Below are 17,161 nucleotides of genomic sequence, written 5' to 3'. Positions count from 1 at the left end.
GATTAGAGAGTGTTTGCTGAAACAAAAAGGACACACTGAGAAGGTCAGGAAGGGTGGACTTCCCCTGGGCAGGGCACTGATCCAGCTGAGGTAGTGCAGGCATTTCATCGCTAGTTGGAAACTCTGGGGCTGAAATCAGATTCTGCTCCCCACGGACCAACAGGAGTTTCAGGGATTCCTCTGGTTCAGTTCAGATGTGCACAAGGAGTTGCCTGCATGTGAGCTCCTGCTCTGAGTCCTTGGTCCTTCAGCGGGGAGTCAGTTGCCCACACACAGGCCCTGGGTGATGACCAAGGTGCCTGCGGTGCTCCTGGATGTGTGCTAGTGCTTGGGAAGTGCGTGGGAAATCCCTGAGACAGACACCTCCTTCCTGAGCATCAGCTGAAGGCAAGAGAGGGGATGGAGATATTCTTGGCCATCCTAAATGACAACAGACCACTACGTTTAGGGCACTTGTATGTCTTTTTCACTTTTCTCCATGGAGCATGCAGAGGTATGCAGCTGACTAAATGGATGAGCTCTCAAAAGAAGAGGCAGATCCTTCTCTGTTCTACATCTGCTGAATATTCTGGAGCTCAAGGCATGACAGAGCTAACACATCTGTATTGTTTAACAGAAAACACTTCAGTTTTCTATGGGCTCTCAAGCAAACGGTGTCAGAAGCAGCCACGTCATGTCATGTCATGCCAGTTCTCCAGGCTGTCCAGCACACTCACATGCAGCTGCAAATGCAGCACAGGGCCTTCAGGAAAGACATATCCAGGAGTGTCTGTGCTGCTTAGTCAACTTGACGCCCCACAGTGGATCCAATGCCTTTGTGCCATCTTCATAAATACCATGGATGCACTGAATCCAATGACCCATCCTGAATAGGTTGTTTTCTTCTGTGCTTTTTCACTATTGTGAACACCAGCACATGCTGGGCTAGAAAGCTTTGAAGAGTTGCAGACCTGAGGTCTTGTTTGGATCTCAGGGATGTGGTGAAATGGCTTCCAAAAGAGACAAGGAAGGGCAACTGCCCTTTCAGAGAGTGCACTGAGCTCATCTTGGGGGAGGCAGAGCAGCCAGGTCAGAGTGAATGGCAATGGCAATGGCAAACAGAGGAGACCAACGGTGTCTGTTCCTGGCTTCCTGATCAGGAAGAGCAAGTGGAAGGTGCCCTTTACATGCAGATGGGAGCCTCGTGTTGTCAGGCCCTTGTCCCATTTGGGGGCTTTTACCACTGCATGGGACAGCAGAGCAGGGCATGCACCATCCAGAAGAACCCTGGAGAGCACAGCTGGCAGCTTCTTGACCAAGCCATAGAGGAACCAAAGAGCAGAGGTGCTCTGCTGCATCTCATACTGCCAAGGAAGGGTTGATGGGGAATGTGAATGTGAACGAGAACCTGGTCTGCAGTGGCCATGGGATGGTGGAGCTGAGGAATCTGAAGGGAGGGCAAATGAGAAGCTCACACCTTTGGGCTTCAGGAGAGCACACCTTGGCTTCTTCAAGTGTCTGTGGTGTACAGAACAGCAGGGAAAGGCAGCGAGGGAATAGGGTCAAAAAATGTGGCAACTATCTAAGCAACTTGGCTTCCAAGCAGAATATTTCCATTCCGAGGAAGAGGAAGGCAAGTTAAGATGTCAGAAATCCTGCATTATTGTGAATTGATTGTGTTGCTCTAACCCAAACACAGAAAGGAAGCGTACAGGAAATGGAAACAAGAAGTGAGCACCTGGCAGCAATGCAGAGACTTTGTCCAGTGTTCCTGAGATGAGTATAGGAAAGTCAGAGTTCAACTGCAATTGAATGTGCCCAGGCATATCACAGACAAGAAGGGCTTGTAGAAATATGTAGTCTACAAAAGAAAGGCTAACGAGAATGTGGGCCCACAGTAGAATGGTGTAGGGAACATGGTGAGACAGGACATGGAAAAGTCTCTGATACTCATTTCCTTCCTGACCTCACGGTTTATTAGTTTGTCTGGTCTTCTTGGAATCCTAGGAGGCAGAGACAGGTGGGAATTGTTGGTGCATGGCAGATGTGTCCTTGGTGAAAAAAGAGGTGATCAGGGAATACCTAAGCAAACAGGATTCTGAGTTGGAGGAGACTGAAAGGAACCACAGAATGCTTGAATGGCTTGGATCGGAAGGACCTAAAAGACCATCCAGTTTCAGCTCCCTTGCTGTGGGCAGCGCAGTCATCCAGTACATGAGGATGCTTGGGGCCCTTGACATCTTGAACTTTGCCAGGGATGGGGCATCCACCACTTCTCTGGGCTACCTGTTCCACAGCTGTTCCATGCCTCACAATCATGATCTTAGAAATGTTAAGAATTCCTTCCAAATGTTTAATGTTAGTATCTCCTGTAATTAATAACTATTCTTCCTTGTTTCAGAATTTGGAAATCTGGTAAGAAATCAAGTTTCCAGTTTTTTAATATGAAGAAGATAATGGGTGGAAGATGGAGGGAAGGCATTATCCAGAGCATTGCCTCTACAGTTCAGATCCCCAACACAAAGCTGATGAGAGCAAGACAGAGTTTGGGAAGGTTCACTCAAGGTGACTGGGGATGGAGCACTTCACATGTGAGGAGAGACTGATGGAGCTGGGCTTGTCCAGCAAGGAAAACGGAAGCCTGATGGGGATCTGTCCACACAGTGACAGAGCAGAGCTCATTAGGAGACATCCTGGGTCAATATCAGTTGCAAAGTGCTGCTTTAAATTCTTGTTTAAACTGAACAATAACTAACTAAATAAATAGACTTCATTAATGCCTGTAGTTCTCTTCCTCTTTTAGATGTCTCCAGATACCTGTCCAGTTTGCTGTACAAGTTCTGAACAGCTGAAGAAGATGACAGGAAGGCACAAGGCACAGGAGGGCTCTTCAGGTTGTAATGGGCCCCAGGGGGCATTTGCTGCTGAGTCCATCACCTCCAGTGCAGAAAGAAGATTGCACGAAGTGCTCAGGAGTACAAAGTCAGATGGAACAGTGAAGTTTCTTGGAGTATTAATGGGCCCCACTGAGGGCCATGGACAAGCCAGCTTCCCCAGGGACTTGTTAGAGCAGATAATTGGAAGCCATGATTGCAGGCAGACCAAGGCACAGGGATGGTGGCTGTGATGCTGAGCAAAGCCTCCTTTGTCTTCTGAAGCAGAAAGGCCAAGGCCTGATCCGCAGAGCCTTGGCAGGGAGATCGTGTCCCTCGTGCTGGCTCAGGGCCCTTCCTGGGGCAGTGGGATGGAGGTTTGTCTGATGTCAAATGAAAGACCAGGGCACAGCAGCTGCCAGACTCTGCATGGGGTGCAAGGATGCCGTGAGGCCCAAGTCCCATGTGGGCAGTGTGTCTCAGCAGAGGATGAGGCATGTGAGAAGGGCCCAGTCTGAACAAGCAGTCAGTCACAATGAAACCTTGAACTCCCAGGCCCAAGGTGGAGGCACCATTTCCTCACTGGTAGCATTTGGTTCTGGGGATGCCGTGTTTGATGCTCACCCACATGCAGAGCTCCTGTCTGACTGCAACACCACTGTGCTCATATCAGCTGTGACGACACAGTGGAGCTGAAATCACTGAGCTTGTCTCCCCTTTCCAGCACAGTGACTCTGACATCACTGTAATAATGATCACTGCCATAACTCAGTAATTCTGACATCACTGCTCTCCACACTTTTGAGAGAACATCGTGACTGTGTTACTGAACTCCTACCCACAGTGACACCACAGTCATTCCAACCCACCGTGCTTGTATCCAGCTTGTCATGGAATCCTAAGACAACCCACAATGGGAAGGACCCATAGTGATCATCAGGTCCAACGTTTGGCTCCACACACCCGTCCTAAAAGCAGAGCATATGACTGAGTGTGTTGTCTAGTTACGGAGTTATCTGGATCAATGTGTGTCTGTGACAGAGGGCTGAAGGCTTGGCAGTCCCACTGGCCAAAAAATAAAATAAAATAAAATAAAATAAAATAAAATAAAATAAAATAAAATAAAATAATAAAATAAAATTATAATAATAAATAAAGAAATAAAATAATAATAAAAATAATAAAGAACAGCATCAATGATTGAAGAAGGAAACTTATTTTTACTAAACATGATACTGGAATGTAAGATAACACAATGTTATAAAATAAAATTGGAATTTAGGGTAATAACTCAAATATAATGAGAGAGCAAGTGTCTGAAACCAAAAGCCTTACTTTGAACTGAAGGCGCACGGCTGGGGCGCGCAGCCACACACTGCCAGGCAGCGAGCAAGTGAGAGATCCCAGGTCTTCCTCCCACGGCTTATCTTCCCCTCTGAACTCAGAGTCCCCTGGGATATGCGGTTCTTCTTCTCTTCTGAGAACCAGGTATCCAGAAAGTTGTCCGCCCACAGAACTGGAGTATTAACTCTTTAATTCCCGGTGCTTTACATGATGTTATGATGTGGAATACTGATAACAAGAATCATAAAACCATGACACCAGATGGGGCATTGGCAGCTTTGCTCGGCACACACAATCTGTTAGGACAAACAATGCTTCCGAAATCAGCTTGGCTACTGGTGATTAATTCATCTGACTTCAAAGTACGTTTTGCAGAGATGACCCTGTTGTCTATCGGGAGCTGCCAGCCCTGCAGCCCCCAAGTCATCTCCAGGGAGAGCAGTGAGGAAGAGAAAATGACATCCTCTGCTGGGCTGGGCTGGGCTCCTGGGACTCAGGGAGCTCCTACAAGTGGGCAGCGCTGCAGAGAGACAGCTGTGCCCAGGAGCAGCTCTTCTGCACAGCACAGCCTGCAGGTGACAGGAGGAGAGGAGAGAAAGGGCAGAGAGCTTATAGGATGTGTATGGTTTGAGCAGGTGTTGAGCTCACTGCAGGAGCACTGCTCACAGCCTTTGACAAGGTAAGTCTCACTGCAGGCTTTGACTCTGCCGCCTGCCAGGCTCAGCACTCAGCACTCAGCACTCAGCACTCAGCACTCAGCACTCAGCACTCAGCCTGCCCGGGGAGCTGCCCAGGGCGCTGCGGGGAGATGTGTGGGGGGAAGGAGTCCCACGGCAGGGCAGAGCAGAGGTCTTCTGCTGCCACAGCTGCTGCCTGGGGCATGGGGATAACAGCTACACTCACCACTGGGTGTTTTTTTCCAAGGGTGCTTTGCAGGAGGAGAGACAAGGCAGGGATTTTCCAACACCTGTTCTTAGGGAAGGAGAATGAGTTGGAGGCGGAATTCTGAAAGGAGATGTGAAATATGAACACATCTCTGAGAATCCTGAATTGTACCATTCACAATTTGCCCTTATATGAACATTCTCCTAAAGTGCTTTCAGCTGAAATTGCTATCGTTTTCTGCTGACATGAAAAATGCTCTTATCCTGAAAACAAACAGCTTTCTCTAACAGAAATTTAAGTGCGGAAAAGAGGTAGGGATGGGCACTGTGAGTGCAGACAGCATAAAGATATGAGGGATGGAAATTGATTGTAAGAGGAAATTATCTAGGAAGCTGAGATATGATTAGGAAATGAGAGGAAAGTAAGAGCTCTTTCAGCTTCTACTTCTTAAGGTACACTAAAGCTCATGCAAGGAAATTGAAGTTATGGAGTTAAATGAACATTTTTCAAAGAGAAAGAAACATTTCTATAGTATAGCAGGAGGAGAGTGTCTGCAAGTTATCTTGACTTCTGTCATTATTTTCTGCACTCCGCACAGGACTCCATGCCCAGGAACTGCAGATGCCCAACAGCAGCTCCATCAGCGAGTTCCTCCTGCTGGCGTTGGCAGACACGCGGCAGCTGCAGCTCCTGCACTTCTGGCTCTTGCTGGGCATCTACCTGGCTGCCCTCCTGGGCAACAGCCTCATCAGCACAGCCGTAGCCTGCCACCACCGCCTGCACACCCCCATGTACTTCTTCCTGCTCAACCTCGCCCTCCTCGACCTGGGCTGCATCTCCACCACTCTCCCCAAAGCCATGGCCAATGCCCTCTGCGACACCAGGCACATCTCCTATGCAGGATGTGTTGCCCAGACATTCCTGTTTGTCTTTCTGCTATCAGCAGAGTATTGCATTCTCACCATCATGTCCTATGACCGCTACGTTGCCATCTGCAAGCCCCTGCACTACGGGACCCTGATGGACAGCAGAGCTTGTGCCACCATGGCAGCAGCTGCCTGGGGCACTGCGGTTCTCCATGCTCTGCTGCACACTGCCAATACATTTTCCCTGCCTCTCTGCCAAGGCAATGCTGTGGATCAGTTCTTCTGTGAAATTCCCCAGATCCTCAAGCTCTCCTGCTCAGATGCCTACCTCAGGGAAGTTGGGCTTATTGTGGTTGGTATCCTTGTGTTTTTTGGGTGCTTTGTATTCATTGTTGTGTCCTATGTGCAGATCTTCAGGGCTGTGCTGAGGATGCCCTCTGAGCAGGGACAGCACAAAGCCTTCTCCACGTGCCTCCCTCACCTGGTCGTGGTCTCCCTCTTTGTCAGCACTGCCATGGTTGCCTACCTGAAGCTCCCCTCCATCTCCTCCCCATCCCTGGACCTGGTGGTGTCATTTCTGTACTCGGTGTTGCCTCCAGCAGTGAACCCCCTCATCTACAGCATGAGGAACCAGGAGCTCAAGAACACGGTGAGGAAAATGATGCCCTGGTCACATTTCAGCAGGGATAAACTTCACATCTGTCTCAACAAGTGACTCAGTCTGTGCAATAACAAACTTATGTTCCTTACTGATTATAATATTTATTTATGTTTATCACTTCATTTTTCTTTGCTGTTCATATATATATGCGTGTGTGTAATTATCATTAGTGGTTATCATGGTCCTACACATATGTTTGGCTTCCTTCTACTTGTACTGAGGCATCACCGTGCTCTCTTTCTCCTGGAGCCCACAGGAACTCTGGCTCAGTGCTGACTTTCTCACAGCCTCCATGTTCCACCTCTGTGTCTGCAGGCAAATGAGATGCCAGCAGGCACCGTGGAGCTGATATAGGCTTGATTAGCAAATGGGATCAATGTATTAGCCGGTTGAACAATATATTACTTTAGCAGAAGGAATCAGTGTGTGCTCGTCGTAAAACTTCTGTGTTTAGCTTTGACTGGTGTGTGAACAGCCCTGTTTTTATCAATGATCCTGTTTCACAGAAGCTCTGAAATCACTTTTTTGCCTCCACCAGGTGCAAGGACTTGTTCTTGGGTTTGATATAACTGTTTGCACTTACACCGGACCAAGATAGAAAGTTGTTGATTGTGGCAAAACAAGCAATGGAAGTTTGTCAAACTGGGGGGAAAGAGCTAAAAGGTGAGCCAGGGTGCACCATGATGAAGAGGAAGATGAACTAAAGGGGAGGAAGTAGGTGCTGTGAGAAGGAGGACATGTGGTGTCAGGGGCTGTGCTGGGGGCCCATCTCTGTACCACTGCACGCATGCTGCCCCACACAGTGCCTGCACTGAGCTGCCAGGGGCTGCCTGTGGGGCGGTGGGGCCGGGCTGTCCTGCAGAGGGGAAGGCACACGGAGCCTCATGCTGCGGGGCTGGGACCCCAAAATCAGCCTGGAACTCAGCGCCCAGCTGCGCTGTGCTCACCTTGCCTGGCTCCCAGGTGCCCCCTGTGCTGCTCTGTCACTGCCCCTCTACAGGACAGGGGAGAGAACACATCTCATCAATTCCTGGGTTGAGGCACAAAGCGTTTTATTCTTTCTTTGCTTAAAACCCAAAGACAACAAACTGTGTGTGTCAATGGCTACATATCAATGAAGGGGTTTTTGTTGTTGTTGTTTGTTTGTTTTTTTCTGCACACTTGGGATCAGCTATTGAATTCTGCGTCCCTTTCACGTTAATATATTATTTGAAACTGCACCTAACCCACAACACATTTTACTGATATTCTATATAATATAAATTATTTCCAACACATAAGTCTGCTCACTGTTAGTTAGGATTTCACATCCTCTTCTTCCTTACCTATTTACTCTAATCCAAGTGATATGCCATGTTTCTATTTAATCTTTATTGTCTCATGTCCTGACTTTTTTTCCCTAATATTTAATAATAACTTCCCAAATTACCCCTGTGTACAAGTTGTTATTTCTGTTCTTGTTGTCAGACCCAGTCTGTTGTGTCACTGCAGCTCTGGTAATGATTCCTTTGCTGAACTCCAGACCATTCCAATAACAGCTCTCTGGGTACTGAAGGGAAGGTTGCTAAGTTACAGAAACACACTTATCTACCAGGTGCCACCTGTAAGCAAAGAATCAATCTAATAAACAATTTCTTCGTGTGTGCTGTAAAAAGATGTGTTTTACTATAACACAGCCTTAGTCCTAGGATCTACAATGCTTTCTTTAGCTCAATATTACAAGGATCTAAATGAGAAATCAGTATTTTCCCCACAGTTCAATACATGTCCTGGTTCTTTATGGTCAGAATGATAATGTGGATGCTTTGTCAGTACATCAGTTACACAGAGTGGTACAGAAATCTCCCTGGACTTTTGGAAGTCCTTTGGCATGGTCCCACATCACTTCCTTATCTCTGTGGAGAGATGTCTGAGATGGATTTGAAGGGCAGAGTGTTCACTGGATAAGAAATTGGTTGGAAGGTGGCAGCCAAAGGACTGTGGTAAATGGCTCTCTGGGAAATCGGCTCCACCAGGTGGAGGCTGATCACAAGTTATGTCCACAGGGGTCAGCCTTGGGACCAGAGCTGTTCAACGTCTATCAGAGGCATGGATGATGAGACAGAGAGCACCCTCAGCAAGTGTGCTGATGTCACCAAGCTGTGTGGTGCAGTTGGCATGACAGAATGAAGGGGTGCCATCCAGAGGGACCTGGCCAGGCTTGAAAAGTGGGCCCAAAGAAACAGCATGAGGTTCAACAAGATCAAATGCCAGTTTTTGCACTTGTGTCGGGACAATCCCAGGCATGAGGGTTGAATTCCTAGAGAGCAGCCCTGAGGGGAAGGACTTCAAGATGGTGGATGAAAACCTTAACAGGAGCCAGCAGTGTGTGCTTGCAGCCTGAGAGGCCAACTGCACCCTGGGCTGCATCAACAGAGAGGTGGTCATCAGAGCAAGGGAGGGCACTGTCCTTCTCTACTCAGCCCTCAGAAGGCCCCATCTGGAGCATGATGTAAAGCTTTTAGCGAAGGTCCAGAGGAAAGCCACGAGGGTGATCAGAGGGCTGGAGGACCTCTCCTGGAAAGACAGGCTGAGGGAGATGGGAGAAGAAACAGCCTGGAGGAGAACACATTGCAGCCTTCCAGTACTCACCGAGAGCTCAGAAACAAGATGGAAATCAACTTTTAACATGGGCAGATATCACAAGGTACAAATGTTTCAAATTACAAGAGTTGAGATTTAGATTAGAGACTGGGAGGATCTTTTCAGAGAGAGGGTGGTGAGGTCCTGGCTGTTGTGGTGTTTTTTTTTTTGTTGTGTGATTTTTTTTTATGTCAGTATTCCACACCAAAACATCATGTGAAGCAGTGGGAGTTAAAGAGTTAGCGTTCTGGTTCCACTTGCTGCCTTTTATGGGCATTTTGAGCATTCTGATGGGAGGGGAGGGGCAGAATTCCCTGGAGCACATGGTGTGAAGAGGAAGATAGGTGGAGATCCAGACTGCACCACAGTGGCTCTCCCTCAGGCCCCACTCAGTTTGCAGCAGAGAAGGGCATGTGCTTCCCTTGTACTATCGTGGGGACTCACACTTTGGGCACACTTTGGTTCAGTAGGATTTAGTAAATTACCATTCCTCCTCAGATCGTTGCTGCTGTGATCCATTTGTTAAACCCATCTACTAGCTCTCGGCCCTTCCACCTCTCCCAGAGTGCGTGGCCTCCCTGGGGCCTCCCTGCACCACCAGCATCACCAGAAAAGTCCCAGCTCTGGTTCGCTCCTCTGATTACTACCCATTCTTGATAGTTCAGGTAAGCAGTGAAGAAATTGTTCAGGGAAGCCTGCAACCTATGCAAAAGGATTTCAGGGGTTAGGGTGAATGGCTGAAGGAGTGGCTTCACAAGTGGTATTTTTCTCTCTCCTTCTTCTGGGGTGGTGAGGGATGCAGAGCAGTCTAGGAAATGGCAGGCTTTGAATAAGTGGCAGAAAGGTTGGTGCCACCACAGAACTCTGGGTTCTTTGCCCATGGGGAGGACGGAAGAGAAAACTGGATGTGAATTGAGAGCAAATCTAAAGAAATGTGTGTGTAAAAACCAGAGTGAAGTATGGGTAAAGCACGTAGAGAAGTGTGAATAAAGCTGGACTAAAGTGTGAATAAACTTGAAGTGTGAGAAAGACCAGGAGCAAAGTGTGGGTAGACCAGGAGTAGAGCGTGAGTACACCCGGAGCAGGGTGTCAGTAAAAATCGGAGAAAAGTTTGAGTAAACCCAGAGTGAAGTGTGAGTAAACTTGAAGAAATGTTTCAGTAAACGCTGAGGAAAGTGTGAGTAAAACACACACACACACAAAATGTGAATAAACTCAGAGTAATGTGTGAGAGAACTTGGAGTAAAGAGTGAGGTGGGCATTTCAAGGATCCCTGCATTACATTTGTGATACTGTTGTGTGGGGAGGTGCAGCAGAAGCCACCTTCACAAAAGGAGAGCGAGTAATGCAACTTCTTCTGCAAGCTGGTTTTGCTATAAGCGAGGCAAAGTGAATGGACCTGCCCAGGAGATTCAGTTCCTAGGTATAAAGTGGCAAGATGGGCGTCATCACATTCCAGCAGATGTGACCAACAACATCACTGCTATGTCTCCACCCACTAGCAAGAGAGAGACACAGTCTTTTCTGGGTGTAGTGGGCTTTTGGAGACTGCATGTTCCAAACTATAGCCTTATTGTGCACTTCCTTCATCAGGTGACGCAGATGAAAAATGACTTCACATTTCAGAAGCAGCAGGCTTCTGAACAGATTAAAGAGGACATAGCCCGTGCCATGGCCCTAGGGCCAGTATGGCTGGGACAGGATGTAAAGAACATCCTGTACACTGCTGCTGGAGAGAAAGGTCCCACTTGGAGTTTGTGGTAAAGATCCTCAGGAGAGACCCGAGGATGATGCCTGGGATTTTGGAGGCGAGTATAAAGAGGGTCCAAAGAGTGCTACACTGCAACTGAGAAGGAGATCTTAGCTGCATATGAGGGGATTCGGGCTGCTTCTGAAGTGGTCGGTACTGAAACACAGCTCCTCTGGCACCTCGACTGCCAGTGCTGAACTGGATGTTTAAACGAAAGGTTCCCTCCACCCATCATGCAACTGATGCCACTTGGAGTAAGTGGGTTGCACTGATTACACAACGAGCGCGGATGGGGAACCTCAGCTGATTTGCAACCCCTGGTTGGATAACAGTGAAACTGACACTCAGTGTCCAGACACAGGCATCAGTTTAATGTGAATCTGTGCACTGCAGTTATCTGTAAGGTACTGGCACTTCTACAGTTATTTCCATGTGCAGCTACACTTCGTGATGTTATAAGAAATCAAACTAAGCCTTGTGTTACTTAACAATTCTATGAGAGGAAGAGAAAGAATAGAGAGAGACAGAGTAGGGGGGTAGGGAGGAAAGAGGGACAGAGAAAGACATCACAGGTCTGGGTTCCAGCTTTGATCCAGCAGAGAGAAGTGGGGGGTCCTTGACTTGTAAGCGTGCTTGTCTCATAGTTTTGAAGCATGAAAGTCTCCAAACAGGACCTCAAGGATCTCTCTGGCATCCTTCTGTGGCTCCTAGGTTTACAGGTGTGCCATCCAGGGCTGTGAGTGAGCCGGCAATAAACAAGCCCATCAAAAACAAGTTTGCAGTCACAACTTCATACAGCACAATGGGAACGTTTGGACAGAGCAAGGCTGTCTCATTTTTCACAGGATTCCCTCCTCCCCAAGTGTCCAGCCTTCAGTCTGTTGACATGGCAATGCTCTTCCAAGCTGTTAAAACAACTCCAGGCACACCGCAGGCAAAGCGTCCTTTTTTTGTTGGTCTGCTACGTAATGCAGGACCTGAGGGCTGACACAAGTGCAAGGAGAAAGGAGAACAGCGTGCAAAGGTGGTGCAAAGAGAGCAGCACTGAAAAGAGCACGTCCTGCTCTGCCCATGGCCGTGGCTCCAGGGAAGCAGCAGCACAACTCCAAGGCAGCAGAGAGGGAGCGCCCAGCGGGCGGTGAGGGGCAGCCCCACAGACACCAGGGCTGCTGCAACGTGTGGCATTGGGCTCTTGGTTCCTGCAGCCCTCCTGTGTGCAGGGCTGCTCTCTGAGATACAGATGATAGTCTCATTTCATTATTATTATTTTTTTTAATCTACTCAAACAGCCAAGTGCTTGAAGAATAGTAAAGATTTCAGGAGTAAGAAAAAGAAATGTACATGGGAAATACCAATTAATAATATTATTTAAGTGGAGTAAAAACTATTGCAAGAATTAAAAAAATTAACAGCGAAAAAAAAAAATAAAAAAGAAATATTACATGATGCCATTCCCAGCTTTTCTTGAGTTTGTGGTAATCATGTGAAGATGATGAAGATATAATTAATGCTGAAAAAACATACATAGAAATAGTTTCTTGAGGACATCCTTGAGCTCCCGGTTCCTCATGCTGTAGATGAGGGGGTTGACTACAGGAGGTACCACTGTGTATAACAGTGCCAGCACCAGGTCCAGAAATGGGGAAGAAAGTGATGGGGGTTTCAGGTAGGCAAATGTGGCAGTGCTGAGAAACAGGGAGACCACGGCCAGGTGAGGGAGGCACGTGGAGAAGGCTTTGTGCCGTCCCTGCTCAGAGGGCATCCTCAGCACGGCCCTGAAGATCTGCACATAGGACAGCACAACGAAAACAAAACAAGCAAGAAAGATTAAGGCACTAAATATGATAAGCCCAACTTCTCTGAGGTAAGAACCAGGGCAGGAGAGCTTGAGGATCTGGGGGACTTCACAGAAGAACTGATTGATGGCATTGCCTTGGCAGAGAGGCAGGGAAAATGTATTGGCAGTGTGCAGCAGGGAATAGAGAACCCCAGTGCCCCAGGCAGCTGCTGCCATGGTGGCACAAGCTCTGCTGTCCATCAAGGTCCCGTAGTGCAGGGGCTTGCAGATGGCAACGTAGCGGTCATAGGACATGATGGTGAGAATGAAATACTCTGCCGATATCAGAAAGACAAACAGGAAGGTCTGGGCAACACATCCAGCATAGGAGATGTGCCTGGTGTCCCAGAGGGCATTGGCCATGGCTTTGGGGAGAGTGGTGGAGATGCAGCCCAGGTCGAGGAGGGCGAGGTTGAGGAGGAAGAAGTACATGGGGGTGTGCAGGCGGTGGTGGCAGGCTACGGCTGTGCTGATGAGGCCGTTGCCCAGGAGGGCAGCCAGGTAGATGCCCAGCAAGAGCCAGAAGTGCAGGAGCTGCAGCTGCCGCGTGTCTGCCAACGCCAGCAGGAGGAACTCGCTGATGGAGCTGCTGTTGGGCATCTGCTGCCTCAAGGCATAGTCACCTGTTTGAGGAGGGAAAAAAGGGAAAATGTTACTCCAGATTTCTCCAAGCAAACCGTACTCAGTGACTTCTGAAACCTCCTACACTGCCTCCGTCCTTTCTGCAAGACCTCTCAACTCTGGCTGCTGCTGGCTGACGGTGCCACAGAGTACAAGGAACTCTGCTGCAGGCTGTGGATGAGTCAGCTCTGTTCTACAGCAATAAAACAATTTAAAAACAGAGTAATCTCAGATTAAAAACCTGAGGTATCAAGGAGCTTTCCACAATTTTCTCAAAACTGGACAGCAGAGCTCTGTCAATATATTTTCTTCAGTTGCCCCAGCATTCATGAAAAGTGTTTTTAAGGTAGAAATCCTTGATCACTGTGAGACACTTCAGGTGTCAGTGTCACTTTTGATGTCAGAGAGGCAAAGAGCATACCCTGCACTTCCAAATGATTGGTCCACCTGATCTGCTCTGTGTTTGCACCACTGGAGGATGGTCACACTCTAGGAGTTAACCTGACAAGACTCTGGTTGCCAGTAAGAGCAAAGGTTAGCTGTGCAGAACTCCAAGTCTCTCGTCTTCCTTACTGTACCAGAGGAAGATCTCAGCTCTCCCTTTCTCTCCTGGGACACTGCCATCCAGCAGCATTTCCATGGCCTTAGCACTGAGGCATCTTCTCCATGGTGCTGCTGGAGAACACAGAGCTGCCGTGGCAGAGCTGCAATATTTTGCAGGGCTGACTTCAGCCCAGGAGGAACCACAGGAGCAGAGTCAAAAGCCCAGAACGTGGGGTGTCCTAGAAAGAGAGTCAGCTCATTCTTCGCCCTAAAGACAGCATTTATCAGAGAGTTGAGCCCTTAATGCAACTCTTAATCAAGTTCTCATGCACTAGGAATGGATGCACAGGCTGATTGTGAAAACAGGCCAGGGGGTTGCTGTAGGGAAGGTATGTGCACTGCAGGGATGGCAGTGAGGTGCCCATTTTCCTCTCCCAGCCCTTGCAGTCAGCACTCTTCTCTCCCTCCCTGTCCATGTCTCTGCTGCCTGCAGCTGTCCCTGCCTGCAGCTGCTTCTCTGTCCCCACGTACCCTACCTGGGGCTCACAGGTACTTTACAGACGCTGTGTGCACAGCTCTGCCCTGCCAACCCCTCTTGGCCCACGGGAATCTCAGTGTTTGCAGGTGCCAAGGGTCAGGTCACACACATCCTGGTGACACTGGACACAGGGCAATGGTGATTTGTATGGATGCAGGGGCAATAAAGAAATTTGCTGCGAGGCCTGGTAACTCTCAGTGTGATAGTATTGGAGTCTCAGTCTCTTCTCTGAAATCACAAACTCCATTCCCACAAGGCCAAGTGAAGAGAAAACAGAAAGCACAGGCTCAGGAAAGCCCACCCTGAAGCGTAACAACTGCCTTATTCTCCCTCTTGCAAAGTGTCCTCAGAAGTGCCCTGGAGTTCTAAGCCTCTGCAACAGGGAGCAGCTGTGGCAGCAGAAGGCCCCTGCCCTGCCCTGCTTTCCCCCACACATCTCCCCGCAGCTCCCTGGGCAGCTCCCCGGGCAGGCTGAGTGCTGAGTGCTGAGTGCTGAGTGCTGAGTGCTGAGTGCTGAGTGCTGAGCCTGGCAGGCGGCAGAGTCCCTGCCCCAGCACACAGCCCCTGGGGCACAGCAGGGACCTGCTCTGCAGGACAGCCCTGGGCACCCGGCTGCAGCCCCGGCTGCACAGCCTGCAGCCGTCCTGGGACACGCAGCCCTCAGGGCTGTGCTCTGATGCTGCAGCACAGAAGCCCTCAGCTGGAGTTGATGGATAAAGAAACACTGAGTGTTTACATCCTGAAATGGGATGTCCCAAATTTAGTGATTCCAGCAATAAAAACTGATACATTGCCTGCAATGAGAAATTACCTTGTCAATGGCTATGAGCAATGCTTCTTCCATGAGCTCACAGCCCAACGTGCCACACTGCCTGTTAGTTCTCTTCCTTCTTTCCTCTCCCTGTCTCTTGCAGATCATGCCCACAGACCTGCTGCATGGGGCACAGGAGCTGCTCCTGGGCACAGCTCTCTCTGCAGTGCTGCCACTTCTATAAGCTCCCTGTGTCCCAGGAGTCCAGCACAGCTCAGCAGCCGAGGATGTGATTTCATTCTCTCCATGGAGATATCCATGTTTCTCCTGAGCTGACAGCTCCTGCAAGGCAGCAGGGTCATCACTGCAGAACGTATTTCAAAGTCAGCTCAGTTAATCAGGATGTCCACTGTTTTCCAGAAGCACCGTTATTTGTACTAAAAGAAGTTTGACCAAGGGAGAAGCAAATGCCAAATCTGGAAATCCTCCATTCATGATCTGTAAGTGCAGATTCTGCAATAACATTACAGAATCACAGAATTGCTTAGGTTGGAGGGGACTTGAAAGATCACCTAGTTCCAAGCCCCCATCTGTGGGCAAGGGCTGTCAATCACAAGATCAGGCTGCCCAGGACTGCATCAATCCTGACCTTGAATGCTTCCAGGGATGGAGTACAGAAAATTCTATGGGCAACCTGTGCCATATCTTCTGAGTAGAAAATTTCTCCCTAACAGATAAACTAAATCTCCACTTTTTTATTTAATGTCCTTGCCCTTTGTCCTGTTAATATCAGACCATCACAACCTAAGCCTAAAATTAGGCAACTCATCAGCTGATAGAAAACCTGGGGCTGAAATGGGATTGGTTCCTCACAGAACCATGGGGGCTGGGAGTCCCCTTAGCTGAGTTCAGATCTGCACAGTGAGGTGTCTGTGTGTGAGCCCCTCATCTGAATCCTTCCTCTGTATTCAACAGGGACTGCACTGCTCACACACACACACTCAGGGATGACCAAGGTGCCTGGGGTGATCCTAGCTGTGTGCTCGTGCTTGTAAACTGTGGTGGAAAATCTGTGAGACAGACAGCTCCTTCCTGAGCATCAGCTGAGGGCCAGAAGGGAGGTATTCTTGGCCATCCTAAATGCCACCACAGCCCTGTGCTTGGGGCACCCACTGTGCCTTTTGCACCTGTCCCCATGGAGCATGTTGTGTCATTCTGCTGCCCAAATGGATGAGCTCAGAACACAAGAGCCAGATCTTCCTCTCTGCTCCATCTGTGGCATACTCTGGAGTTCAAGGCATTACAAAGCTATGACACATCTTCAGTCTTTCACTCATGACACCTTATTAGTTTGCTCTGGGCTCTCACTTGAATGGCATCAGAAGAAGTCTGGGGTTATGCCAGTTCCCAGTTGACAGGAAGCTGGCAAACATTGTTCCAGTTTTAAAGAAAAGTAAGAAAGAAGACCCCAGCAATTATGGACCTGTCTGTCTCACTGTCTCTCAGTGTGTTAAAGTGATGGAGAAAATAATGCTGGGAGTTATTGAAAAACACCTGAAGAGGATGAATTAAGAAGAATTCTGTCATTGGTCACAGGCAATGCTTGCTAGTGAGGGGAAGGTCCTGTTTAACTTAACGTCCTTTTGTGAAGTGCTCACCCATCTGGTTGACCAAGGGAAGCCAGCTGCTTTCAGTGGAGCTTTTGATACTCTTTCTCATAGAATTTGTGGCATCCTCTGGAGTTCAAGGTGTTACAAAGCTATATGACACATCTACATTCTTTCACTGACGACACCTTATTAGTTTGCTCTGGGCTCTCATTTGAGAGGCATCAGATGAAGTCTAGGGTCATGCAAGTACCCAGTTGACAGGAAGATGTCAATCTTTGTTC

The 17,161-nt window shown here is 48.6% G+C and overlaps 2 protein-coding genes across 2 annotated transcripts; one reads left to right on the top strand and one right to left on the bottom strand.

Moving 5' to 3' along the window:
- Nucleotides 1-5,702: 5,702 nt before the first annotated feature.
- Nucleotides 5,703-6,662, top strand: LOC149914451 (olfactory receptor 14C36-like). Its single transcript, XM_090126636.1, has one exon. It carries the CDS (start codon nt 5,703-5,705, stop codon nt 6,660-6,662), a length of 960 nt encoding a protein of 319 aa, XP_089982762.1.
- A 5,822-nt stretch (nt 6,663-12,484) lies between these two features.
- Nucleotides 12,485-13,417, bottom strand: LOC149914450 (olfactory receptor 14J1-like). Its single transcript, XM_090126654.1, has one exon. It carries the CDS (start codon nt 13,415-13,417, stop codon nt 12,485-12,487), a length of 933 nt encoding a protein of 310 aa, XP_089982780.1.
- Between the last annotated feature and the right edge of the window lie 3,744 nt (nt 13,418-17,161).

The sequence above is a fragment of the Phasianus colchicus genome, chromosome 29 (assembly GCF_987193195.1).
Source record: "Phasianus colchicus chromosome 29, bPhaCol1.hap1.1, whole genome shotgun sequence".
Lineage (NCBI taxonomy): Eukaryota > Metazoa > Chordata > Aves > Galliformes > Phasianidae > Phasianus > Phasianus colchicus.
This window is presented reverse-complemented; position numbering and strand designations above follow the sequence as displayed.

Excerpts from the sequence above, each read along its gene's own strand:
- LOC149914451 (XM_090126636.1), top strand. The coding sequence starts at position 5,703 with ATGCCCAACAGCAGCTCCATCAGCGAGTTCCTCCTGCTGGCGTTGGCA.
- LOC149914450 (XM_090126654.1), bottom strand. The coding sequence starts at position 13,417 with ATGCCCAACAGCAGCTCCATCAGCGAGTTCCTCCTGCTGGCGTTGGCA.